This window comes from Serpula lacrymans, assembly GCF_000218685.1.
Source record: "Serpula lacrymans var. lacrymans S7.9 unplaced genomic scaffold SERLAscaffold_8, whole genome shotgun sequence".
NCBI classification, from domain to species: domain Eukaryota; kingdom Fungi; phylum Basidiomycota; class Agaricomycetes; order Boletales; family Serpulaceae; genus Serpula; species Serpula lacrymans.
Genome location: NW_006763297.1, coordinates 1,401,524 through 1,427,718, shown reverse-complemented (window position 1 = coordinate 1,427,718; position 26,195 = coordinate 1,401,524). Strand labels below are relative to the sequence as shown.

The window sequence follows — 26,195 nt, the reverse complement described above, 5'->3', positions numbered from 1 at the left end:
GGGTATTAAAGATTTGAAATAGTGAAGACTAATGAATCCTGTCAGTATGTATGCATGGCAAGGGAAAAAAATTACGGACCTGCAGGCTCTTGAGCGTCCCTCTTAGACTAGCGTAAGACGATTCAACGTCGGCTTTGGTGCGCTTCGTAGGGTCAGAGAAATACGTTTGAGCGATAATCGGCTGCGAGAGATGACGGTCAATGGCTCAGATAACATACCAAAGTGGCCCGTACTCACCCATTCTACGCTAAAGACATTCAGGCGACAAAGCGGACCCATTAACGTCATTTTCTCGAAACTGGCTGCCGTTGCCGAAGGAGTATTCCACTCAGGTAGTCTAGTTATCATAACAGCAATGCTCTTGACAGACACTAATGCCTCCAGGCCGCTCACTATACCCCGCCAGCTGGAGTCACCGCCACTCAAACCCTCAGGCCGCCATAATGACTGGTGGAACAACAGCTGACGTACGACAGGACCAAGAACATCATCTATCTCGTGATCTGGTTCAAAACGGAGCGCGAGATCTTGCAAGAAGCTCTCTATTTCAGAAGCATCGAGGGAACCCGGCGGCGATACTGATGATGAAAGAGGAGTAGAAAGGGCAGACAGCGATAACAGAGAAGCAACAAGTTCCGGAGGCCCAAGAAGTCGCCTGGACAAAGAATTAGAATTTTACATTGAAGCGTAGAAAAAAGAATATGCACCCTTGGGGTTGAGGAAACATCTCAGGCTCCTGAAGAGTGAGACCCGTGTAACTGATTATCAAGTCACGAAGCTTCTCCAAGATTAGCGAGGCTTGCTGTATCTCGTTAACGGGAGGCTGAGCCAACTACTGTTTAATCATACTGACTAAAATCCATACGAAAAAATGCGAACCTTTTTCAGTAGTGTAGCTCTGATGGACCTCAGGCGCTTCCAGCAGCCTACCAGATACTCGAATACCGACATCTGAGGTGGGAGGGACGCTAGCACGGCGACATATTCAAAATCATCTCTAAAGTCATGTTTGTCAGTAGGCCTAGGAGTGATCCGGGATGCAATCGCGCTTACGACATAGCCTGAGGATCAAGTTCAAGTCTGGCGATCAGTAAGCGGTCTATGATATCTCCACTCAAGCGTATTGGTTTCGTCTGACCTGCAAGACGATCAGGCCGACTGATTGTGTCAGAAACCGAGATAACGTACTGTAATCCTCGGCCTCTAACTCAGCTGCGAGGTTCTTCAGCCAAACGATATCATAGCCACTCTTCTCGGCGACCGATTTCTACATATATAATATAGTCACAATATGAAGACGGCAGTATGGAAGGTCCTTGCTTACATCGAGGGTAACTTTGAGAACATGGCTCAGTGTATCGTCTTGCCAGGATAGAATATCGACTTTGAGAGGCGTAACCGCTGGTTTCCTCTTCAGCAGTACGGATGGGCTAGCAAGTGGCTCAACAGATCGTACAGGCACCGGTGATGGAGCAGCGGAAACTTTAGGCTTTGGCGAGGGAGAAATTGGGGTAGACGATGGTGCAGATGCCTGTGAAGGTCCTGGTGAAGGAGGTTTACTACTTGGAGCTGTAGATGCTTGCAGCTTAGCAAGCCTCTTCGCACGAATCTGACAACGATATTTGAAGCATTGATAAGTAGCTTGATAAGATAATTAACATTAACAGAGAACATACGCGGTCAGCCTCGTCTTGCGGATTTCCCTGGCTCATACTTGCACTTTCAAGGTGCGGTTCCGTGGTAAGGATGTCTAGTGACCGTAAAGATTGAAGTAGGAGCAAGGGCTTATCCACGTGACCTCTGTGTGGCTAAAAAGTTGGCCGATCACTCTTAGAGCAAAACTTCCACGGCTGCAAATGTTCTTGAACCGTTTGGTGTTGACAGCAAGGCTGTTCTCAACGTCAGCAATCGCTCAGTTCCCAAAGCTCAAATCGCATAGTGGAACAAAGAAACGATGGAGAGCATTGAGTAACGGAAAGTTCAAACGGGTACGCCTCACTTCGTAGACGTTGCATGGAGTTGTTAGAAAATACTGGAGTTCTGACACATGTGTTTGCTTTTTTTGGCAGGCACATGCTAATCACTCGCATATGAACGTATCAAAGAGACCAGGCAGAAAGAACAACCTTTCTCATGTTGCCTATTCTAGTGACAAACAGACACCAACTTTGAAGAGATTACTACCGTACCGGTGAACGTCTGGAATATGCGGATTTGACTGCGTTTGCGACGTCATATATACAGGTCAGTTCTCTCTGCTGAATTGAAAAGCTAAGCTGAAGGAATAGAAGTATTTCTGAGGTGCCTAGTGATGTACCGTAATCAACGAAGTTCAGGTGTCACAGCGATGCCCAGCTCTATTCACAAGAAAGAGCACACACTTCTCTCGTAGCTAAAGCTTCAATATGTTCGTGCTACTGGACCCTGCTATGCAACTAAAACAGGTCATATCGAGGGAATTTGAGTAAATGAGGCAAATCGGTACAACTTCAGCTATCCCTCACTTTTGATCTAGCCCGACTTCGTCTGCTGCATTGCTCTCGCTGTGTTCTAAGGCTTCTACAGGTTTGTGCACGCCACCACCGCCAAAGAATGCTCTAATATCCTGTTGTTTCGGGTCGAACGCTGCGCTACCGATGCCGCCCTTCTGTCGTTTCTGGGGAATGGTCAATCGAACACCTAAACTCACCGCCTATCGAAGCCACTTACAATATTGTCGATATGTTCATGACGGTTAAACTCAGTTACTTTCACAACAAGCGGAATGGCATCTTCATCAGCAAAGTCCAGCACATCACCTTCTTTTAATCCCTATTCCGTTATCAGCCCAAATGAAAATGCAAACGCCTAACTGATTGACTGACCTTAACTCCGATAGTAACACGCGTCCAAGCCGTGTTCAACAGTCCTCTATAATCACGAGTATGATCTCCACTAGTATCCTTTCGAATAACTGCCGCAACGAGTTCACCGATACATAAACCATGGCTGACTAGAGCGATATGGACGCCCTGAGTTCCTGTTCTAGCGGCGAGCCGGATATGTGGTATGACAAACTCCTCGATTGCCTGGTCTGCTCTTTTGCCAACGTCGTCCAGACTCTCACCACCGGGAAACTTTTCATGGCGCTCGTAGAGAACTGGAAACACGCCCTGTGCGTAATAGTCTTCAACGGGTACGTTCTCGTCTGCATGCAGTGCCCATGGGTTTCCTTCCGCGATACCAAAATGTTGCTCTCGCAATAGCGGAGATGCAGTCAAGGGTGGTTGTGGGGAAGGCTGAGCATCATGTACAGCCTGTGCCGTGGTAAAGGCACGTTTGAGTGTGGACGCGTATATTGCTGTAAGTCGAATACTGGAAAGAGACTGTCCAAGAGCTCTAGCTTGCTAGGAGAATAGGCAGTGTGATTTTCATCGAACAACTGATTATTTGCATGTGAGTTACATACGTTCATGCCTAGTGCGATCATTTGAACTAAGCACGGATGTAGAAGTCAGTATAATGACCACATACCGTGATTGCTGAGGGGAGCATCTGCCCATCCTGCCCACACGGAACGCTGTAAGATATTCCGATATGTTAGTTATACGAGTCGTCGCTGATTTTACGACGTACCAGGTTGTCTGTCGATTCTCCATGTCTGATCTAAACTTTGCATCAAGTCAAGCCAACCGATAAATTTATGGACGCTCACAAATGTTACGGTAATCATTGTGTAAGATCTGGATATTATCGCCGTGACAGATAATAGTATTAGTCAATGAATGACATGTAATTCCCAGCCTGAGCTGAATGTTGTGCACGAAAGGCGGTGCATGCTTGCAATGAATGTGCCGTCAGCCAAGCCGTCTCATGTGACTCGGAAACAAGGTAGCTGACATAATCGGGCACTAAGGAACGTTCAGGACGTCTCTCCGGTTTTCCTTTGCCTCTGTTCCGTTTGTATCATTCAAGCGCGGTGCTTGCGTGTCGTGCAAGGCCGCGCGTTCCTGTCTTACAGATATTTTATATACCTCAACCTGCATCTGTTCTTCGTCATTGATTACTGTATACAGCTCTCCACCTACGATGTCCACTACTCCAGAACGCGATGCTCAACTTCTCGCCGTCGGGCACCAATGCTCAGAACAATCGTGTTTACTGGTCGATTTTTTGCCATTCAAGTGTCAGCATTGCTCAATCGGTTCTGTGGGGAACATTTTGACGTGACAGCTCATCGTTGTCCAAGTTATGATGAAAGCAAGCATAACAGAATTGCACCGTCTTGTATGTGAGCACACTACATAGAAACTGGGTTGAAATTGATGCCATTCTAGGTCCACTGTGCAATCAGCCAGTGGCCATACCGCACGGACAAGATCCCAACATTCGCATGGAGAACCACATATCCAATGAGTGCTCTGTTATGACTGGTAAATCAGGTAGAGCCAAATCTGCGCCAGTTTGTGCGAGAGGCAAATGTGGAAAGGTATTGTTTGCTCCTATCCGCTGCGATGTACGTTGGTCGTTAGAAATTCCTTAGAAATTTCTGCCGAAGATATCTAACCACCCCAACTATTCTTCAGAAATGTTCGCAGCAATTTTGCCCTCAACATCGATTTCCCAAAGATCACACTTGCTCATCTTTATCCACTCCGGCATCATCGAACTCCAGGATAACCTCCCCTGCTTTGGCCAAACAGTCGATTAGCGCTTCATCCAAAGCATCTGCTGCAAGTGCGTCTGCCATGAACGCAATGAAGAAAACATTGGCGTCCGCGAGCTCCAACGTCTCGGCCCACTCACCCTCTACGTCTATCGCTACCCCTAAGATCGCATTGCCGAGTACCAATATGTTCTCGAAAGCTGATCGGTGAGTATTTTCATGTTCCATGTTTCTCAGTAACCACTCATGACGCAGCAGTCCTTTTGTATCCACGTCCCCATCCCTCACTGTAAACTCTACATCACCCCGTACGAAATCTATATCTCCTACAACTAATCGACATGTATCAAACTTATGGCTGGATCCGAACTCATTTATACCACCCTCAATATTCGCAACTGCTTAATCTATCTATTACATTTTCCTAGTCGGGCGAAGGCGGAGAGGGAGAGTAGGAGGAAAGCTATGATGGAACGCGCTAAGAAGGGTGTAAGTTGAATGTTGATTCCACACACTCTTATATTGTAAATTGGCTTGAAGTAATGCTAATCCTCACGTTTCTAGCTCTTGAGCGATGAAGAGAAGCGCATTCTGGCAACTGAGGAAGCACAGAGGGCTCAGCAGGCCGGCAAGAAGGATGGCGACTGCGTTATGATGTAGTTTCTATTTGTATTCCAACTGTGTATCCCCATATACCTACTAAATAGACACTCAACTGTAAATTGGCAATCTTCCTAATACCCTTTACTCTACTACAACTCGATGAAGATAATACTTTCTACGCGTGTCACGTGACACGAGCTTGCACCGAAAACTGACCCAGTCCCTTCCAGCCCTTTCATAACTGACTTCCTCATAATGTCGGACGCAGAGCAAGACTCCATCTTAGGGAAACGTTCGCGGATACAAGGTGACGGGAAGGAGCCAGACACACTGGAAGCTGTGAACCAAGAGGGAGAGGACAATGATGACTCGCAGTCTGAGGATGTTGGACCTATGCCCATGCCGGTCGACGTTGAGAGCAATGGGGGAGTAAAAAAGAAACGCAAAGGTGTGTGTGCCCATCGCTCGGAGATTTATATGGAACCTTGAACGATGTTGTAGTCCTACCTCACGAGCAACTTTACCTCAGCCATCTCCCCAACGCAGACCAGTACTACAAAAGCTTCATGCACCGCGATGCCATCAACTTTTGCGTTGTAACAAAGTGAGAAAACAATTTATGAAGGCCTACATTGTAGGACCACGCATACTGACCCTAACACGCATCGTTAGGACAGACTTTTTGATAACGACGTCTATTGACGGGCATCTGAAGTTGTGGAAAAAGCAAGATTTAGGAATTGAATTCGTCAAGCATTACCGTGCACATATGGCACCTGTAGTGGGTGTATCAGCGAGTGCAGATGGTCAACTTTTTGCAAGTGTATCAGAAGATGGTAGCGCAAAAGTGTTCGATGTTGTGAATTTTGGTATGTTCAGACTGTTGCTTCCTCTTTTCTCTTGGAGTATCAATCATTGGTCATAGACATGATCAACATGATTAAACTGGGTTTTACACCCCATGCGTGTTGTTGGGTTCACCGCAGAGGGCAGGCTCAGGGCCTGTTGGCAGTGTACGTGCTACTTTTTGATTAACCTCTTCTGTCACTTATAAAATATTAGCTCAGAGCTAGGTACTGGTGTTATTCGGTTATACGATGGTCGTGGCGATGATAAGCCATTAATTACAATTGACAAATTGCATCGCTTCCCCGTACACGTTATGTCGGTGAGTACCAACCTATATTTTAATGCACTGTTTTCTTGACTCGAATTTGTTTCTAGTACAGCGATCGGTATGATACCGTAATATCAGCAGACGAGAATGGATTTATAGAATATTGGCAACCATCTGAATCTTTTGAGCCCCCCAAGAATGTCCCCGGAATGTGGTCATACAAAAGTGAAACAGATTTGTATGAATTCAAAAAAGTGCGTAGACCATTTCTAGCCGCTGGTGCATCCTGTCCTAATATCAACTTCTAGGCCAAGTCGATACCCACATGCCTGACGCTCTCCCAAGATTCTTCCGCTTTCGTAACGTTCTCCCTGCCAGACCGACAAATACGCACATTTTCTTTCCTCTCAGGAAAGCTCACTCGAAAATACGACGAGTCGTTAATAGCTATACAGGAAATGCAGCAAGCAGGTACTGCTGTTTATAAGGTCGATGATATGGAATTCGGTCGTCGATTAGCAGCAGAGCGAGAGCTAGAGATGCCTGGGCCTGATGGACGCATTCCTGCCATGTGGAGTAATGCTATATGGGACGAAAGCGGAGCGTTTATTCTTTATCCGACTCTCTTGGGCATCAAAGGTTGGAAATTCGTCATATTATTTCGTGGTACGGTTACTGAATTCTCTGTCAGTCGTCAATATTGTCACGAATCGAGTTGTTCGGTTATATGGTAAGGACGAAGTAGTGCGGTGGCTCAACTTAAGCCTCTATCAGGGTGCCCCTGCTAAAAAGGGTCTCACTACACTGGTGAGTTGATTTCTCTCTAGGCGATACTACTCCTCCTAGCGCTGCTTTATACAGGCAATGGCTGCTTCCGCAAATCCCATTCTGGCCGACAAAGGCACTAGGGATCCAACGCTTTTCTGCACAGGATATAAGCGTCAGCGCTTCTACATGTTCACTCGCTCAGAGCCCGAGTACGTTCATATACTCTTTCGTTACCCTTTTTGTCATCTTATAGATGTGTTTGCACAGGGATACCAAATCTGGCGACCGAGATGTCTTCAATGAACGCCCCACCCGTGAAGAGCAAAATATTGCATCTGCAACTCCTGCCCTTGGCAGAGGTGGCCCACCTCCTCTGGCTTCCTCTGCTACAATCCACACTTCAATGGGCGACATTCACCTCCGTCTCTTCCCCAACCAAGCACCGAAAGCTGTGGAGAACTTTGTCGGTCACTCGCGCAGTGGATTCTTCGAAGGTGTCATTTTCCACCGTGTCATTCCAAAGTTCATGATCCAGACTGGCGATCCACTTGGTGATGGTACCGGGGGGAATTCGATCTGGGGTCGAGAGTTTGAAGACGAGTTTGCAGATGACCTGAAGCACGATCGGTAAGTTTGGGAGTGCTGAACTACTTCTCGCCATCTAATGAACATCCTTTCATAGACCATATACAGTGAGCATGGCGAACGCAGGACCAGGAACAAATGGTTCGCAGTTTTTCATCACCACCACAGCTACCCCATGGTTAGATAGGAAACACACGATATTTGGTCGCGTGTTTTCTGGGCTTGAAGTCGTACACGCTATCGAAAATGTGAAAGTGAACAAATTGGACAAACCACTGGAGGATATCAAGATCGTAAATGTTGATATAGATTAGGGCCTTGGTCATGTTCCTCGAGATAGTGCGTCAATGTATACTGTATGTAACGACATATCTATCTTTTAGTACCCTTGAGTCAGAGGGCCACACGATCGAATGTATCAACATGGTGAAGAATGGATGAAGCCAAGCCTATCTCTGCCAAACGAGAACAGTAACGCCTTCTCAGTTTGTTCGTCATCTGAGAGGGAGAAAGATCTATGTAGTCGTTACCAATCATCGAAGGACACGTGAATTTGAGTACTGTGTGCTGTTTCTCGCTTCTGCTGACATTCTCGTCCACTTCAAGTATGACTTCGTATATATCCAGGGGAATATTACTGAGAAAGGACGTTTGATCCTGTGATCGTGGTACGTATGCTATCGGATAATCGATAAGAAGTCCAGCCAAACAGACAAGCGTTTGCTGCGTGAGACCAGAAGGGAGCGTCATAGATAATGCGCTCTGCAGATCTGGTACTGAGTGGAATTCATCAAGGACTTGACATAGACCAGTAGGAGGAGCATCAAGCTGGATTAAGGTCGAAGTCGTTGACGTGTAGTAACGCAGGACTTGTGGAATTTACTCGCCACTATTGGGATATCATCTAGTTGAACAAATGTTGTCCAAAGTCGGTCTCGATAGCTTTTATACATTTCTTCGAAGAGGGGGACATTCACAACAAATGACTGTTGAGACGAGATCTCATACCAATGTGAAACGTGACAGAATTTGGAGCTGTCCTGCTAGGTGTAGGAGGTCAAAACACATTCATGGATCATCATAAGCTCACCTAACCTTGTCACGAAGTCGCTGTAAAACAGTATCAAAGTCCTGCAATGGTTCCTTCAAGATAATCGCGTCAACGAGGTATGCACACCTGTAAATGTCATACCTGTTTAGATCTTTCTGAAGATGTAAATGTAATATGACGCACCGAACCGACAGTACAACCAGAGAGAAGTCGACGGCAAACTGACGCATCTTTGCAATTGAGGCTTTGCGAAGACTTGCTAGGGCTCTGAATTCATCGTAGACCAGTGAGACCACTTTCGTGAAATCTGATGTCGGGTTCGTCGTCTTGAATACACCAGTGCAGCCTGGAAGGCCTATGTTTTGCCTATTGGTGTCCGTTATGCTTATCGTTAGTCACGTTAGCGACGTCCTAGCGTGTGATGAAGTAAGGTAGTATGAATGAGGAGCGGAAGAAAACTCAGATATCTAAGCGTGGTAAGATTCTAAGTCATAAATGCAACCTCGACTATATGTTCGGAGTCGGAACTCATGATATTTGGTGAATTTTTACTTATTCCCTCTATAACCAAAATTGCGTTGTGCTTTACAACAGAGCAGTGCGCTATAACAGTACAAATTTGTGCTTGAGTTGTGAGTACAAGAAATTCTCTACTAAAGTAACATTTTGAAGGAGCCATGATTGAAATAAAGAGCCGATAATAATATCCAGAGAACACGTCGAATAGCAGATTATTTGGAAAGCGAAAGCAATAACAAGAACGACAGCGATGACCAGCGGATTCGACGACTAAATCTTCAGGAGGTGTATGGTCTCCAAATTTTTAACCAAGTCTTCTCTCCGCTAGTCCATACCCCACTGACAAGGTCCCACAAACCAGGCAAGAAGACATTGCCTATCGAAAACTCGGAATCCTGGACAACATGTTCCTCTTGATAAGGCATCGTGAACTCTTCCTTCAGCAGAGGTGTAGCGCTATGATCCATGAGAAGCTTACTAGCTCCGTGCATCCCGAATGATTCCGAGTCGCGGGTATCGAGTGATGGAGCTCCGGGAGACAGGCATACACCCGGGAAGAGAATTGGGCGAGCATCTGGGACAGTGATGAGATGAACAGTGGACTTGTCAACGAACAGGATGGATGCTATTAGAGATAGCAGAGGTAATTGCTCATTGTAGTCAGACGTGCGAGGGTGCAGTACGAGAGTGTCGATTGAATGTTCGGATTGGCTGGTTCGGTTGCCCAAGGCGCGACAAGCCTTCTCCATGGATGTGCTGTATGTATATGGAGTTTTATTTTCTCCCGACGGTCGACGATGCGACAAGCGCGGAAAATGAGGGTTCCTTAGTGCTGGTGGATGTCGGTCGTCAAACCGACCGGAATCCTCGAGGGGCGACATAAGAAAATCACTCTCGTTGTCGAGTTCCGTCGACCAATCCCATTCCCATTCCAGTTCATCAGAGTCGTTATCTGGTTCGCTACCCAGCCCCTGAATGTTCTCTGTGGGCGTCCTGTTCTCAGGCGTATAGTTTGGTGATGGGCTATGGCTAACACCGTCGAACCCCGAACTCGATAGTGATTCCGATCCCAAGCTTAGAGCAACTGATTCTGAAAGTTCGGTTGCCAAAGTTGGACTGGATGGAGCAGATGATGGGCGAGGGAAAATCCAGTCCGACTGTTGCGACGAAGGCGATAAGTGATTCTGATTCTGTCTATCTGTGGCACGATTACGGGGAGACTGGTATTTCGGGCGAGGTCGTGTAAGATACTGAGCCATGGTGGATGTAGCCTACTGAAACGGACTCTAGTGCTTACATTGAGGTCAAGACAAAATGAAAAGCGCGGAGGAAGATAAGCCACCGGCGCTGCTTCATTCCCAAAAAGGCAGGTCTGGCAGTTCAAAAGCAGAAAGAAACCCAGGTTGCCTGCCAACAGTCCTGTCGACTACGACCATCAAGTATTGAAGCAACCGTACGTCGTTCCCTCAATTATAATATAACGCGTGAGCTCCCCAGCCTTGTACTAAATATATGACGATAGACTTGTCCAACGGCTGTAGACGGACCGCCGCGTGAGGAGAGGTATCATGCTCGAGAGTCCGACTTCAGACGATTAACCACTCTCTCAGAGCCTCCATGTATTGAAGTCCCACTATCCTTAATTTCTGTTTCTTTTACCAGGAAATTATCATTATCTCTCCTCAACATAAAAATCTGCCTGGACGTGCTCTGGTTTCTAGCATCATGGGTTTCAACGCCCATGAATATGTTTTACCCAGTAAGCCCTCATCGGCTGCTACATAATTTGAGTCACTAATTGTTGTAAAACTCAACCAGGCGCTAACGCAGAAAAACTAGGGCTAGGAGCCGATCGTGTGCTCAATACTTGGCTGGCTTTCCAAGTGATTTCGGGTCATATAACATTACCAATTCTCGTCGCGACGTTTCTGTTCTCAAAATCTGTAAAGCGCCACTTTACCCTTGTTAATGTTTGCATAAGCTGGATACTATCTGGGATATCTTCATGCCTACTGTGGGTGTCGTCAGCTTGTTCCCCCCTGACTGTACAACATTGTAACACAGCCCCTTCTACCCGCTCAGTTTTTATGTTGGTGAAGAAAGGGGGGCAGAACCAAGTGAAGGTCTCTGTATTGCACAAACCTCCCTTCTTTATGGCACAACCCCAATGTGAGTGTACTGTACCTATTGATTTGGGCCATGACCGAATCATTCACAGGTGGGCAGTATCTATCTTGATGCTTGTCTATCATATCTGGGATTGCATAAATCCAAACATGGCAGCAACAACTTCAAAGAGCGTAGAAGCTATTAAATCAACGATCGTGAGATACGATTTGAATCTTCTGCGTAAAAAGCAGCTTTGACGGTTGTTTTTTCGGACAGCTTTTCGTTGCTCCCTATCTTACTCTAACGGTCTTTACAATATCAGCAGCATTCGTGATTATTCACTCAAACTCGTTATAATGCGCTGTCTCATGCTGTTAATCCTAGTTGTCAATTTTACATCCAACTAGAGTCAACCGTGATCGTCTCTTTTTCTACTGCTCCTTAGATTATAGTCCCTTGTGAGTGCTTCTAATGTCGAAGCGCCTTTTGACGTTATTCGACTGGGCTGATGCCGCTTTGTAGTTCAGACGCCATGCTGGGCTTTGTCATCGTAACATGCTTGGCAATCCTCGCCATTAAAGGTGATTACCATCCCCCCCTTTCTGATTTCTTGACTAAGGAAATATCGCATAGCACGACTTGCTGTCATACTTTACCGAAATTGGCGAGGTATCCGCCACGCTGGTTATGCAAGTAACATAGACGTGCAGCTTATCTTTCGAGTGCTCGTGTTTGGGGTATACGTGTGCCTGGGCCTCATGTATGTCGCTTTTCATCAAGCTATTGACTGTCCCAACTTGCGTTGATTATGTAGAGTGAGCCTCTTATCGATCAGCAATGCAATGTCCGCCTTTCCTAATATGTTTGCCGCTACCAGTGAGTTATAACACACCCTCGACAGTTTGTCACTGGTTCTCAAGCTTAAGACGCCTTTTCCTTAGTTGGTATAGTGATTTCCCTGTTGTTTGGAACACAGCACGTACGTCTCCTTTTTTACGTCTTGACATGTTCTCGAACTTTTGATCTCCTGTCACCGTGCCATATTCACCTTATCGCTTTGACAGGACGTGCTTCACGCATGGTTTTATTGGGTTCCTGTTCGCATTCATTTTGAGAAGAAAACTATATACTTCACACGGAATTGGAGTCCAAATTTCGAGATAATAAAGCCAAGCGTGGATACCAGCAAGCCGTTGCCTGCAATACCCGACAAAGTGCTCGTCATAGGCCGCTCGAATGAGCACGGTTTACGCTTGGATAGCGAACGTGCCATTCAGTCCATTGCATAGACAACTAGAACTCCTCGCATCGATCTCTCACTGTCGTTTCATGGGGATCAGGGATCCCAGCCTAACTGTATTCACTTTTCCCGTATCTCTTACTGTTATTATTATTCGCCTATTGGATATTTTGTAACCTTATCAAACAACAAAGGATGTACAGAGTTGTTATTAGAATACCAGTACAAATATTATCCCATTTGGACTAAGTAAACTCAAGACAATGAAAATGCAAGAGGCGATGAACACGAGTAAAGCATTAATGTCGTATTTCAAGCGCCCGCTGAAGCATATTTCATTTTCTCCAGCGCTACAAGACTTTCATCGGCCTGATCGATCATCCTTCGTACACTGTACACGACCCATGACATTGTTCCTGTGACGCTCCACCACACAGTCATTTGCCATGTTCTACCGGTCAGTATGCACAGAAAGGGAGGGACGGCTGAACAAATAAAAACATAGAAAAACGAGATGGGGAGAAATGGTGCAGCATCGGAGATAGTTTTAGATGGGGATATCAAGAGGGCCAGATTAAGATGGAGTAGTAAGGCGAGAACAGTGAGTAGAGAAGTAAATGGCAGCGGATGGTCTTGCTCCGAAGAAGTGGATGGTATAGCAGACGAGATCGGGTTCGACTCAGGATTTATGAGATATATAATTTCACTGCAACAATATGACACAGTCAGTCGAAACTGACATAAAGTATACTAAAGGTTCGACGTACAGTAGACAAGAGAGCCCAAGCATTGCTTGCAAGAGTATCCGGTGGCGTTGGTTCCAAGTAGAGTTTTCATCTTTAAGTCGTTGTATCACCTCTTCCTGTTCTAATATCATAGTATAACACGGTAAATGAGTAAACCAAAGGAGCAAGGTCAAGAAAAATGGGTACTCACCTTGTTCATCCAATATAACACGTTCGTCGCTTTCACTGGTCGAATCTGAGGCCATCTTGAAAGGTATCCTTTTTCTCAGTTCGCTCATACGTTCCATTTCGGCGCTGTTGAAGCTGACGCAAATATTTAGAAACTGTTAGAAAACGAATTGATTGAGGTGGCGTCCGAGTCGTTGCCGCACAGACACGATTGCAGTCGAGTCTGAGTTAATTTCTTGCATCACGTGACCTCTAATTATCGAGCTTTCGTAAATCGCGATCTATGAAAACAGATTGCAGCTTTGAAAAATTGAAAGTTTGTAAATTTTTCCTTGGACATGTCTATCAACGATAACATCGTAGAGGGTCAGTTTGAAGATGCGCCAGCTACAAATCAAAGCAACCCTGCGACCGATACGAGGCCAGAAGGTCCATTCATAGACGACGAGGCTTTGCTAGAATGGTCAGAAGATAGCTCTGAGGACGAGGACGAGGATCAGTTGAGTGGGGACGATTACGAGGATGATACGGCTGAGAACGAAGATTGGGAGATTGCAGAACGAGGTTAGCCTCCTTTCATATCACTCCACCAAGCAGCACCTCAAAACTCGACTACTGGGCAGATTTTACAAAACAGTTTAACCGCATCAGACAGCATGTCGCAGTACGCTCTGGGAACGCTCAAGGCGTTACTTCCTCAATCAACCGTAGCACGGTCGTCGCCACCCTTCCGGCCGTCAACCACCCCAAAAAGACGGGCACGAGCACTCAGAAAAGAGACAGGACCACAGATCAGCTAACGGCCCTCGCAAAATACTCATCCCGCATCGCCAAAATTGATCAACCGTATGTGATGGGTGTCGGCGTGAACAGGAAAGGACCAAGTTCGTACGCCAATGCCAAGGACAAGTCAGATAGAGCTACCTCGGAGCAAGTGCTTGACCCTCGCACGCGGATCATCCTATTCAAGATGATCGGACGGGGTCTCATCCAAGAAGTCAATGGCTGTGTGAGCACAGGGAAGGAGGTAAAATCTAATGTCTCACATCCGCCATCTCAATGATCTGAACTAGTCTCAAGGCAAATGTGTATCACGCGTCTACCCCCGAATCATCTCATCTCGCGCTCAAGATCTACAAAACCTCCATTCTCGTCTTCAAAGATCGCGATCGTTACGTGACAGGAGAATACAGATTTAGGAGGGGCTATAGCCGTCGCAATCCACGCAAGATGGTGAGATTGTGGGCGGAGAAGGAGATGCGCAACTTGAAGCGGTTGGTAGCTGCCGGTATCCACTGCCCGGAGCCACTCGAGGTGCGAGAAAATGTTCTTGTCATGACATTTCTAGGAGACAAGCAGGGTTGGTACGTGGATTCCACATTCCTAGATATACAAGCCTCTCATCCATTGCATCATCCTGTAGGGCATCTCCTCGACTTAAGGATGCTGACATACCAGCCTCGGAATATCCTGCGCTCTACACAGAACTCATCCTCAAGGTCAGGCGCATGTTCCACCAGTGCAAACTCGTTCACGCCGACCTATCCGAGTACAACATCCTTTATCACAACTCCCATCTCTACATCATCGACGTCTCGCAGAGTGTAGAGCATGACCATCCCTCCGCTTTCGATTTCTTGCGGAGCGATATCAAGAACATCGAAGAATTCTTTGGTCGTTATGGAGTTAAATGTCTCGGAATTAGGAGATGTTTTGAGTTTGTTATAAAAGAGAAATTGATAGAAGCGGGGGGCCAAGACGAGGACGAGGAGGCTGTTCTGTCGCGGTGGTTATCCGAAGCAGACATCGAATCAGCGGCATCGGATAGGGTTAATGAAGATAGTGAAGAGACCCACACAACCTCCGCCCAAGACGATAACGTCTTCCTCAAATCATATATTCCTCGCACACTGGACCAGGTGTATGACCCAGAACGAGACGTGGACGTTCTGGCATGCGGAGGGGGCAATGCTCTTATTTACGCAGATACGATAGGCTTGGTTGACTCGGCATCTGCAGCGGTTGACAAGTTGCGCGTTGGTGAGGACGAGGGATCAGAGTCAGAGGAAGATTCAAATGAAGATGACGATGAAGATAGCGAGGAGGCGGACGCTGACGATCATACCGCACGAAAACCCCGAGGGCATCGGCACGAGGACCGTGAAGCCAAAAAGGTACGTCAACTGTAAAACATAGCAGTCACAGAACTCAAACCGAATTTGGAATAGGAGCGCAAGAAAGCTGTCAAAGCTGAGGCTAAAGAAAAAAGGAAAAATAAGATTCCTAAAGCAGAAAAAAAGCGCAAGGTCAAATCCACGAGATCATAGCCCTCATTTCCATAGCATCAAAAATTCCAGCAATTTAGATTATGTTGTTCCGATAGAAGTAGTAGTACTCAGTACTCCTATGTACTTTTTCTTTTTTCTGGGGGGAGGGTATCGACAGAGTTGACTCGCATCGACATCATGCATCTGTAATACATCCATGGCTAGCATCCTGCACCGTCTTCACGTACTTGTAAAGAGTTCCCTGCTGCACTTTCAAAGGAGGTGCAACCCATGCATTTTTGCGGCGCTCCATCTCTTCCGGGGTAATATGCAGCTCGATCGAGTTTGCAACAGCGTCAACGGATATTATGTCACCATCCTGGACGAGTGCAATCGGCCCACCAACCTGAGCTTCAGGTACGACGTGTCCTATGCAGAATCCATGGGAGCTATATTTACGGGAGCTCGTTAGAAAATACGGATCAGAAAGCACAGAATGAAAAAATGAACAGACCCTCCGCTGAATCTCCCATCAGTGAGACAAGCAACGTCTTGACCCAATCCAGCACCCATAATTAGACTAGTCGGCTTCAGCATCTCGGGCATACCTACATTACCCCGTGAAATATCTTTTTCATCTCATCAATGATGAGTGCTTACCAGGACCACCTTTCGGACCAAGGTACCGCAAGACAACGACCGTCTTCTCGCCCTGCTTAATGGAGCCACTCTCTACAGCCTCGACAAAATCGTCCTCCGTGTCAAAAGCGCGCGCTTTACCAGTAAATTCAAGGCCTTCCTTGCCCGTGATCTTCGCAACAGCACCTCCAGGCGCCAGATTTCCCCGCAAAATGCTGTGCGACGGATCTTTCATCAAGCCGTCATGAAGAATAAGGTTTTGTTTGGGACGTTACCGTAAATGGCCGGTCTCCTTGATGGGCTTATCCAATGGTCGGATGACATCTTGGCTAGGAGAAAGTTCGCCGTACTGGTGCGTCCATCGTTCGAGGTTTTCACCCAATGTTTTGCCCGTCACAGTCATGTTGTCGCCGTCGATCATTTTGTTTTTGAGAAGGAAGTGAAGAATCTCTACAAACACACGGAGGGCACAGTTAAAACGAAGCTTTGGGGATAAAGCACTGGGTGACTTACTGGGTATACCACCTAGTTTGTAAACATCCTCCATTACATACTTCCCACTTGGCTTGATATCAGCCAGGAAAGGCGTGCGTTCTGATACACGAGCAAAGTCGTCGAGGTCCAATTTTATGCCCACAGAATGAGCCATAGCAATCAAATGTAGCACGGCGTTCGTAGAGCCACCCAGGATCATGACCAAGACCTGTCAAAGAATCCATGAAATACACGCCTTCCAGTCCACATCAGACACGTACCATCGCATTCTCAAATGCAGAACGCGTCATAATGTCTCGAGGAAGGATGTTCTTTTCAAGGAGATGGCGCATGGCGCTTCCTACAGCTTTACACTCATCGTGCTTTTCTTGAGATTCAGCTGGGAACGACGAAGAACCCGGGAGCGTCATGCCCAACGCCTCTGCAGAACTGGCCATCGTATTTGCGGTGTACATCTGCAGAATGGATGAGTGCATTTATCGGTGAGGGAGTGATGCAAGCTTACGCCTCCACAAGCACCAGGTCCGGGGCAGGCGTGTCGGACGGTATCGTACCGCTCTCTCTCAGCCTGCACCGTCTTGCCATCTTGCAGGTATTTTCCATACGCTTGGAAAGCTGAGACGAGGTCGAGCTGGGGCATCCCACCACATGAACCTGCTCGGATAGTACCACCGTACACCATCAGCCCTGGTCGGTTCAATCGCCCAACTGTGATATACATAATATTAAGTAATGCCACAATTGATGATGATAATAATAAACAACACGAAATGTACATACGCGCCATTAGAACACCAGGCATGTTTTTGTCGCATCCGGGGACTACGACCATGCCGTCTAGCCAGTGACCACCGGCGGCTGTCTCGACCTGATCTGCAATCAAGTCTCGCGACTGTAGGGAGTATGACATTCCCCGTGTACCCATACTGATACCATCGCTAACGCCTACTGTACCGAATTGGTAGCCTATCAAGTCGGCTTCGTAGAGGGAGCCCTTGATTTCTTGTCCCAAGCCAAGGAGATGACGATTACATCTGAGAGGTAGCTATTGAAGGAGAGGCTGGTGTGCGAATATGAGTGTGCTTACGGGTTACCCTCGTACCTACGTTCGTGAGCTATGCATGTTCGGCCGAAAACACCACGTCGTGACTCACCAAACGCTAGCTACGCCCACCATAGCCTTGTTGAAATCATCGTCGCTCTTGATACCTTCAGTGGCATAAAGCATAGCCTACGGCACCGTCAGAATCAAGATGCATTCCCCCATGAGCAGGAAAAGGGGAAATGGGCGGACCCACCTGACTTGCACCCTGAGCCTTGGGCTGGGTGACTGTCTTGCTATAGCGATTCATGACAGGTTTGTCGTCGCATCTCGTGCTAGTTGACCAGAACGACCTGGAAGAACCTGCGATGGAACGCCTGGAGGACTTTGTGATGAGCCTTGATGATTGCATTCCTGGCAAGAAAACCGTGACTCGGACTTGAACAGGAAAAAGAAAAACTTGCAGTTGGGGATGCCTAATTGGGGCAATTGCTTATATAATCCGGAGTGGGCCGTCGATGCCGTTATCCAAGAAGCCCTTCGGAACTGTCCATTTCGGTAATAAATAAATAAAAAGTAAGAACGAGCGTCAATACATTGCAACCTCGCAAAGTCTGCGATGCAGTGATACGGCACTTGTGCATGTGATAGCAACGGAAGGTTTGCAGGACGGAACTTGCAGTTCCTTTTTTGCTTTGTCTCCATGGGCTTTTTTTTTTTGTGGAGAAAGGGCTCAAATGGACGACGGATTCGAATTCGAAAGCGGGCTGGCTAGATCAGTATCCGCGCCTAAATGTGTTCATGTGATCCCGTATCGCAGAAATATAAACTATATTATGACCACAGCGACATGACACAAACACTCAAAGCAACTTATCCCTACCAGTCCACCATGCTCGTCAAACGTCGTGTCAGGGCTGACAGACCCAAACTCACTCGCCTTCTCGTCATCGCAAGCAGGCGTTTAGACTATGGAGGGGACGTTACCATTCGACAGGTCCATACGCGACATATCCGGAAGCGATTCCAGGGAAGGCACGACACAAGGCCCGCTGCCCTGTGCCGCCCATCAGATTGCAAAGAATGTACTCAATCATCCATCATCATATCATAGTCATCACATATAACCTTTGCGATGCGGCAGTGGAAGATTCTCTCCCGGCGATCGTGTTTCACTTTTGTATTAACTAAAAAAATAAGCTAGTCTGACTCTAACGGTTAAAGTATGAATATGAAGTATGATGATGTCGTATTTGAGGCTGAGCAGCTGAGCACTGCAACGAGGGGCTCACACGAAACAGCACAAGACCCTCCACATTGACAACAGACTGGCAGTCCGACAGTAGCAGCAATGCTTGACAAGTCCTCGATCCAGCGGAGATATTCCAGACTAACAAGTGCATAAAGCAATCCAATCAAAATGTTTTTTCATATATAATTTTCTAAAAAAGGGGCACCCCTCTTTTGAAAAAATGTCGCAAAAATCTAGTACCGGGTGTGTGTGTGGTGCATATGATATAGGTTGGCTAGATAGAAACGCGTCTCCGTCCGTCCGTCTGTCCGTCTCCGCCCATCTCCAAGCCAGAATATTGGACCCAATGGCGACAAAACAAATACAAAAGCGATATGGTCGCCATGATGTAGTATATGGTATTTGTCCGCAATACGTGCTGGTAAGTGATGTTGAATGATCGTTAGTCCCCCTCTCCTTTGTCGAATGGCGGGCAAGGAAGGGAAGGGGTGGCGATCCCGTTCGTATCGCCACATCATTATTTTTTTTCGACCCACCAAAAATAAAATTGTTTCCGTCCGTTCGTTTCCAGATCCCAAAAAAAAAAAAACCAGTTCCCCCCCTCTTTTCCCAAAAAAAATAAATCTATTAGCACAAACCGGGAAAAAAAAAAAAGGAAAAACATCCGCTACGGGGGTTGCACTGGCAATACCCCCCCTCCGCCCCCTTTGCCTCTACACTTCCCGCCGCGTCCCCCCCTCTCTCAGTTTCACTCCCCTTCCGGAAATCTGGGCGATCTGCGAGGGGATCCCGGCAAAAAGACTTGGGGGGTCGAATGGATCCATTTCATGTATGAACTCCCGATTTTCGACGAAAGCGCAGGAAAGGAAAGGAAAGAAAGTAAGCAAGGGAAGAAAAAAATTGCCTCCATTCTTGCTCTCGCTCCTGCTCTTGCTCCCGTCCAACCACCCCACCCGCACGCAGACAGACGCGATCATACGTCCTACAGGGGAGTATATCAGCTCCCCCCTCCCATGTGTGCTGCGTTCCATTTCATCCCCTTTCTGCCCCCCTCTTAGAGCTTGCCTTTAACGTTTGTGTCCAGTGTGTGTGTGTGTGTGTGTTTGAGACGAGACGATAAGCTCGACTGGATCTGCTTGGTAATAGGGAAGCGAGAAGCGAGGTAATTAGGATTAGGATATAGGATTTAGGAAGTTACGAAAGATCGACGGAGGTGCGAGTGCAAGATAATGGCAAGCCCGAATGAGGATGAATATCAGCATCATCCACACCAACGTCCACAACTACATCCACACCCACACCCCCACCAACACCCACAACAACAAAGACAACAACAGCAGAGCCACAACGATCATGGTCCCGACGACGACGACGACCTCCCCACCCGCCGAACGAGCAGCTCCCTCCCCAGCACCCTCCAACACCTCCTCTACACCGGCCCTCTCGAGCATCAAGGCCAAGGCCAAGTGCAAGGACAAGGACAAGTACCACAAAGACGAGAAGCACAAAGACAAGAACCACAGCACGATCAGCAGCTAGGAGCCCCACACTACCGTACGGACAACCCGTCTCTCCACAGCGATCAGCTCCCGTTCGCGCCGTCGCCGTCGCCGCCGAGGTTTGGACCGGCCGTGTTTGATTTCGAGTCCTCAGCGTCGGTGTCGGCCTCGAGGCGTGAGGATCGGGTGGTTCTGCCTGTGCCTGTGATCCAGCAGCACAGGGAGAGTGGGGGCGGTGGGGGGAGGTACCAGATGATGCTTGACCACACGCACCCGCACCCTTCGGCTGCGTCGAGATCTAGGCGAGCGAACGATCAGTATCAGTATCAGTACACAGCAGAGCCGTCATCCTCGTCATCCTTGTCATCCTCCTCTTCTTCCATTCTCCATGGTTTTAGCCACGCTGCTCGGGGTGCGGGCGGGCACGGGCAGCAGCATTATGAGCCTGGCACGCGGGCGCCGCAAGGGTACGGTGGTGCTAGTGCTAGCTATATTTCACCGCCCCCGCATGCGACGCCCTACTCGTATCGCCCGCCAGGACAGTCGGGCACGCCGTTACCGCTGCACTCTCGCGCGAGAACGGGCGCAGAGGGTGAAGAGCTCGGGGACATGTCGTCTCCCCCTCATGCGACGCCCTACTCGTACCGTCCGCCAGGACAGTCGGGCACGCCGGTGCCGTTGACGTTGTCGGCTATACATTCTCGTGCGAAGGCGAGTGCGGATGTGGAGGGGGGGGAGGGGAGGTGGAGTCGGAGCTCGTCACTGTCCAATCAGAGATCTTCGAGTCCAGTGACGAGAAGGCCGAGGTTGGGATACGATGAATACGCGTCGGGCACACATTCTCGGTCGATCCCCGATACTCGGTCGCTATACAGAGAAAGAGAGGCAGAGGGCGAGGAGGGCGGAAGGGCCGTGACGGATTCGACGACTGTACGGGAGAGTCCTGTCCCGCGTGAGTGATGGTGAAAGACAGAGAGTGGATGATGATATTAACGTTTTTTGAAAGTAGCGTATTTAGAGCCTCGACGGCAATATGGCACGCCGTATCGACTGCCAGAGCTGCCACCGCTGGCGCAACCCCGTCCGCGGTCGTACCCGTCATGCTCTACGGACAGCGTGGGTGAGAGTGAGTCGTGGAATGCGATCCGTCAGGGGGCTGCATTCCCTGCGAGTTATGCGTCGAGTTCGAACACGCTTCCGCCCCTGAGTGAGGTGCTGCAGAGTTTCGACCGGGATGATCTTGGAGTGTTTCTTCCTGTCCCGCCGACGATGGACCCACAGGCACTGCGGGATGATGTCCAGCCAGAACCAAAAGCAGCTGTGCCAGGATCATCAAGACAGGGAAGTGGGCGGAAGAAGAAGGGGAAGCGAGATGCCGAGTCTGAAGGGGACGAGGAGCGGCCCAAAAAGGTAGCACGTAAGGCGTACCTGGCGTGTAATTTCTGCCGAGGTGAGTCTGCAGTACATTATGATAAGGGTTGATTGACGGTTGGGAGGCAGCACGGAAGCTCAAGTGCGATACGAACACGCCGTGCTCGAGCTGCAAGACACGGAATCTGGAGTGTGTGTACAAGGACTACATCCGACGGCGTGGGCCTGGCAAGGCTCCGAAGGGGAGTCGTGCGAAGAAGGGGGAGGGGACGCGTCCGAAAATGGCGGAGAGGGGGGTGAGCTCGACGGAGTGGGAGGAACACAAGGCGTTTGCACCTGAGCTCGATGTGCCGGCGAACGTGCGTCCGTTTGGAGAGCTGCGGACAGAGCAGCCCCCTGAGTACACGCCGCGACCGAGTGCGAGCCACCGCTCTGGTGCAGCGATGGGGCCGATGCTGTTCTCGACGATAGGCGAGCGAGGGGAGAGCGAGGAGGAGGGGGACGAGGAGGAGGGGGAGTGAGGACGTCGTGTGGCACGGCGAGGAGGCAGGTTGAGCGGGTTACGTACGGTTGCCACGGCGGTTGTTCTGTGTTTTCTGTGAATGTTCTGTGTGTTCTGTGTATGTTTCGAGTTCCATGTCAGTTATGTTCTTTGTTTCCAATGTCAGTTCTGTAGAGCCTAGTAATTGCGATAATAAAATAAAGACCCGATTGGCTCGGTGGGAGTAAGAGAGACTCGGCTCCGTGTCTGTTTATCATCCCCGCGCTTGCCTCGCGGGCCACCCTCGTTCTGTTCCCCCGTCCGTCCATCCCGCTCCCCCCCCCTCCATGGACAACACCGACCACACCCTCAAACGCGACGACGACGACCGCTCAGCACTCCTCCTCAACCTCGCAAACAACAACCACATCCATTTCCTCAACGGCCTCAACACCCCCCTCAGCGGCCACGATGTCTCCAACGGAACACCCAGCGGGTACACCCTCATGGTCGCTGGCAAAAGGTCCGGTAAAACTTCCTTTCTCCGTCTCCTCCTCGACACAAGCATCATCTCCCCCGCCGCAACAAAAGACCAGCTCGCCTCCGTCGCAAAATTCGTCCAGGGCTCAAGCGGACACACCTCCCACATACGCACCGCATCCATCAATATCGACAACGACATCGACCAGAACCATCCAAACCACAGGCTCACCCTCACCCTCGTCGACACCCCCTCCCTCGACTTTGAAGATGATCCCTCCTCCGAGAGACTCGTCTTGGAGATCCTCAGGCATGTAGACTCTAGATTTGCAGAGGGCATAGAAGACGTATGTCCATCTCTCCCCCTCCTTCATTCCTCCATCTCGCTCTCATATCCTCACTCTCCTCTTTTTGCTCAGGAGTGGAAGGCTCAGACTGGCGACCACCATATCCATTTGTGCGTAGTCAAGACGGGCGCTTGATTGTCGTCGTCATCTCAAACTGACCCACGGACCAGGTGCATCTATTTCTTGGATCCAGACGTTATAGTCCCTCCATCTGTACCTGGACCGCCTGCCCCGCTCGTCCCACGAGCCCGTACTAACAGCTTTTCCCAGCCAGAACCAGAACCTGTCATTCTCGAACCACCAGTCACTACAAATCCCCTTTTATGTCGTCCCACCCTCCCTCCAGCTGAAATCAGCACCATCCGTCGTCTCTCAGCCAGAGTAAACGTGTTACCCGTCATAGCCCGCGCAGACACGTTGACTAACGACCGTCTAGCCGCTGTCAAAATGGCCGTCCGCAGAGACCTCGCCGAAGCCGGGATTGGCTTCGGTATCTTTGATATGGACACACACCCCCAGTACCAGCATCGAAGGGATGCCCCCGAAAACTCTGTCCATCCTCTAAAAGGTGAACTCGCCAACGGATACGGCTCTCATCCCAACGGATCCTCTCCCTCTGGCCATCCCTCGCCTCCCACCTCGCCTGCTACGCCCTCCTTCCTGCGACTGCCATACGCGCTCATTTCTCCCGATATTTATTCTCACAGCGATGGAGTGGCTAGGGTGCCCCTGTCACGCCACGAGCTCATCCAGCAATACAATCCTTCCTCTAACCAGCCTTCCACCTCTAAAATTCACAGGGGCAAGTTCATCCGTAGCTATCGATGGGGATCTATGGACGTCTTGGACTCGATGCACAGCGATTTTCTGCCCCTTCGAGCGGCCATCTTTCACCACATGGAGGTATGTTATTTTTTTTTACCATATATAGACATGTGTGTTCTCAACGTGGTTTCTAGACATTGCAAAAATATACCAAAGAATATCTCTTTGACAAATTCAGGAATGAATATATGATGCAACACCACGCACACCAGTCTCTTGCACACCAGATACAGCAAGGTATAGTATCGCGGGCTCAGCTTCCTGCCCTTTCTCATGCGCCTCGCCCCACATTGGCGATTGACACGACTCCCCACGGGAACATCAATCGCCACCCCCCACTCCCCGTGTCTCGTGACGTACCTGTGAATGCAGACATCCGTGCCATGCCTATCTCCAGATCCATGCAGGAGCCCATCCTCCCTTCTGCTGGTCAAAGCAAGAGTTCGTCGGGTGCTCGTGAGTACACGTTGGGTTACACTGTTGCTCTCGCTTGACATTTCGACAGGCTCCTCTAAGCAGAGGCCAAAAAAGATCACTGTCGCATGCAACTTTTGTCGATGTAAGTGCACGTCTAAAGTCTGCACCTCTGCTCACCAGCGTCCCCAGCTCGAAAACTCAAATGCGACGGAGGACGGACGCCCCGCTTGCAGCCAGTGCGTCAAGCGATCCAACCCCTGCGACTACATGCCCCAAAACAACAAGCGGCGAAGCACGACGCGTCACCGCAAACAGGGTGAAGAGAGCGACTCTGAGGGCGGGAGCGGGGACGGGCGATCTGGGGACGCCGACGACCCCTCGCTCTCGCCCGAGGTGCCCTCCCAGCCCTTGTCCCGTCGGAGCTCCAACGTCGATAAGCGACACCAAGAGGCATTTTCTGCCGCCCTCGCTAGCAGTGGCAGTGCCTCTGATCGACGCGAGACGGCTGCTCTCCCTGGTATGCCGGTTGTCGCTAGGGCGAAATCGAACATAGGAAGCTCCTCGGCGGTGGATGGGAGGAGCTTGTTCAAGGATAATGAGCTGCCGCATATAGCGACGTTGGCACTGCCTGATACATCACCAACAACAGGTCTCATCTCGGGCGCTCCGCTCCCCCCTATCAGGCCTGCTTCCGAACAGCAGGCCGCTCAGCGAAAACGGGCGTCTACGATCCCAGGTAGGAGTAACCGCCAGACGTCAAACGCGGGTCCCAAAGTTGTGGCGTGCAACTTTTGCCGAGGTAAGTGTCTGGTGATGCGTGAATGTATGTGTATGAACATCGTTGCAGCTCGCAAGACCAAGTGTGATGGTGCGCACCCTGCGTGTTCTAGTTGTGCACGCAGGTCTTTGCCTTGTAATTACAACCACGAGTCGAGCGCCCAGAACGGCACTGCGCAGAAAAAGGGGGGTCGGCGTGCCTCTACGTCGAAAGCAGGTCCTGGACCAGGCTCAGACAACATCTCCCCTCCGACCAACTCGCCTCAATCGTCTTCCCAACTGCAATCTAGCGGAAACGACTCTCGGTTTAGTGCGAATGGGCCGACGACGATGCAGGGTGGGAGCGCTATGGAGCAGAATGAGGGAGATTTGAAGAGGAAGATGGATGATGATGAGGCTGGACAGCTGCAAAAGAGGATGAGGGTCGATGACTCTTCTGGTGGTGGTGCCATACCCTGAAAACGCCCCTTGCACCACCATTCCCCCACCCCGCCGATTTCCCCAACGCCATTCATGCCACCGCCCAGCCATGCGCTGAATAAACTGGACTGTAGAAATCAAACCCATTTGTCTGTATATGCTGTCCTTTTGGAATTTGTGTTGTCTTTTTTCTTTTTCTTTTTTCTTTCAGTTTGGGTTATAGCAACGTGTGTGTGTTTTGTGCATCGGACTGTACTGTATTTTTTTTCTCGTTTTTCTTTCGGGTGTCTATTGTTCGTATTTTCATTTTTTTTTCACTACAGCTATCGATG

At 49.1% G+C, this 26,195-nt stretch overlaps 12 protein-coding genes across 12 annotated transcripts; 6 read left to right on the top strand and 6 right to left on the bottom strand.

Moving 5' to 3' along the window:
- Positions 1–2,171: 2,171 nt before the first annotated feature.
- SERLADRAFT_470158 (uncharacterized protein) lies at positions 2,172–3,826 on the bottom strand (the record flags this gene model as incomplete). The annotated part of the gene is made up of 8 exons (XM_007319503.1): positions 2,172–2,435; positions 2,505–2,656; positions 2,710–2,811; positions 2,865–3,386; positions 3,449–3,452; positions 3,510–3,559; positions 3,616–3,645; positions 3,695–3,826. 8 exons carry the CDS (start codon positions 3,710–3,712, stop codon positions 2,393–2,395), a joined length of 921 nt encoding a protein of 306 aa, XP_007319565.1.
- A 101-nt stretch (positions 3,827–3,927) lies between these two features.
- Positions 3,928–5,400, top strand: SERLADRAFT_470157 (uncharacterized protein; the record flags this gene model as incomplete). Its single annotated transcript, XM_007319502.1, has 5 exons — positions 3,928–4,266; positions 4,317–4,495; positions 4,566–4,852; positions 5,074–5,134; positions 5,210–5,400. The coding sequence occupies 5 exons, from the start codon at positions 4,119–4,121 to the stop codon at positions 5,303–5,305; spliced, it is 771 nt and encodes a 256-aa protein (XP_007319564.1).
- Positions 5,401–5,503: 103 nt separating this feature from the next.
- On the top strand, positions 5,504–8,155 carry SERLADRAFT_362009 (uncharacterized protein; the record flags this gene model as incomplete). Its single annotated transcript, XM_007319501.1, has 11 exons — positions 5,504–5,696; positions 5,750–5,852; positions 5,921–6,117; positions 6,174–6,261; positions 6,311–6,416; positions 6,473–6,619; positions 6,674–7,004; positions 7,057–7,172; positions 7,227–7,342; positions 7,401–7,760; positions 7,816–8,155. The coding sequence occupies 11 exons, from the start codon at positions 5,504–5,506 to the stop codon at positions 8,030–8,032; spliced, it is 1,974 nt and encodes a 657-aa protein (XP_007319563.1).
- Positions 8,154–8,698, bottom strand: SERLADRAFT_392261 (uncharacterized protein; the record flags this gene model as incomplete). Its single annotated transcript, XM_007319500.1, has 2 exons — positions 8,154–8,546; positions 8,606–8,698. Coding segments are annotated over 2 exons (361 nt in total), but the record flags the coding sequence as incomplete, so codon positions are not given.
- Positions 8,692–8,999, bottom strand: SERLADRAFT_370650 (uncharacterized protein; the record flags this gene model as incomplete). The annotated part of the gene is made up of 3 exons (XM_007319499.1): positions 8,692–8,761; positions 8,809–8,895; positions 8,953–8,999. 3 exons carry the CDS (start codon positions 8,997–8,999, stop codon positions 8,692–8,694), a joined length of 204 nt encoding a protein of 67 aa, XP_007319561.1.
- Positions 9,000–9,333: 334 nt separating this feature from the next.
- On the bottom strand, positions 9,334–10,597 carry SERLADRAFT_416141 (uncharacterized protein; the record flags this gene model as incomplete). The annotated part of the gene is made up of 1 exon (XM_007319498.1): positions 9,334–10,597. One exon carries the CDS (start codon positions 10,545–10,547, stop codon positions 9,567–9,569), a length of 981 nt encoding a protein of 326 aa, XP_007319560.1.
- A 793-nt stretch (positions 10,598–11,390) lies between these two features.
- On the top strand, positions 11,391–12,794 carry SERLADRAFT_470150 (uncharacterized protein; the record flags this gene model as incomplete). The annotated part of the gene is made up of 9 exons (XM_007319497.1): positions 11,391–11,457; positions 11,507–11,612; positions 11,674–11,727; positions 11,782–11,855; positions 11,920–11,978; positions 12,031–12,157; positions 12,212–12,273; positions 12,339–12,376; positions 12,462–12,794. Coding segments are annotated over 9 exons (747 nt in total).
- SERLADRAFT_470148 (uncharacterized protein) lies at positions 12,772–13,752 on the bottom strand (the record flags this gene model as incomplete). Its single annotated transcript, XM_007319496.1, has 3 exons — positions 12,772–13,343; positions 13,405–13,504; positions 13,574–13,752. 3 exons carry the CDS (start codon positions 13,668–13,670, stop codon positions 12,950–12,952), a joined length of 591 nt encoding a protein of 196 aa, XP_007319558.1.
- A 1,633-nt stretch (positions 13,753–15,385) lies between these two features.
- SERLADRAFT_470147 (uncharacterized protein) lies at positions 15,386–18,439 on the bottom strand (the record flags this gene model as incomplete). Its single annotated transcript, XM_007319495.1, has 12 exons — positions 15,386–15,722; positions 15,778–16,267; positions 16,333–16,426; positions 16,479–16,672; positions 16,733–16,907; positions 16,971–17,160; positions 17,213–17,407; positions 17,458–17,660; positions 17,733–17,986; positions 18,040–18,054; positions 18,107–18,183; positions 18,251–18,439. The coding sequence occupies 11 exons, from the start codon at positions 18,404–18,406 to the stop codon at positions 16,015–16,017; spliced, it is 1,806 nt and encodes a 601-aa protein (XP_007319557.1).
- A 372-nt stretch (positions 18,440–18,811) lies between these two features.
- SERLADRAFT_470143 (uncharacterized protein) lies at positions 18,812–19,229 on the top strand (the record flags this gene model as incomplete). Its single annotated transcript, XM_007319494.1, has 1 exon — positions 18,812–19,229. The coding sequence occupies one exon, from the start codon at positions 18,845–18,847 to the stop codon at positions 19,106–19,108; it is 264 nt and encodes an 87-aa protein (XP_007319556.1).
- Positions 19,230–20,475: 1,246 nt separating this feature from the next.
- Positions 20,476–22,637, top strand: SERLADRAFT_439105 (uncharacterized protein; the record flags this gene model as incomplete). The annotated part of the gene is made up of 3 exons (XM_007319493.1): positions 20,476–21,697; positions 21,755–22,195; positions 22,246–22,637. The coding sequence occupies 3 exons, from the start codon at positions 20,476–20,478 to the stop codon at positions 22,635–22,637; spliced, it is 2,055 nt and encodes a 684-aa protein (XP_007319555.1).
- Positions 22,638–23,103: 466 nt separating this feature from the next.
- SERLADRAFT_370643 (uncharacterized protein) lies at positions 23,104–25,902 on the top strand (the record flags this gene model as incomplete). The annotated part of the gene is made up of 6 exons (XM_007319492.1): positions 23,104–23,424; positions 23,497–23,534; positions 23,595–24,327; positions 24,384–24,705; positions 24,755–25,465; positions 25,514–25,902. The coding sequence occupies 6 exons, from the start codon at positions 23,104–23,106 to the stop codon at positions 25,900–25,902; spliced, it is 2,514 nt and encodes an 837-aa protein (XP_007319554.1).
- Between the last annotated feature and the right edge of the window lie 293 nt (positions 25,903–26,195).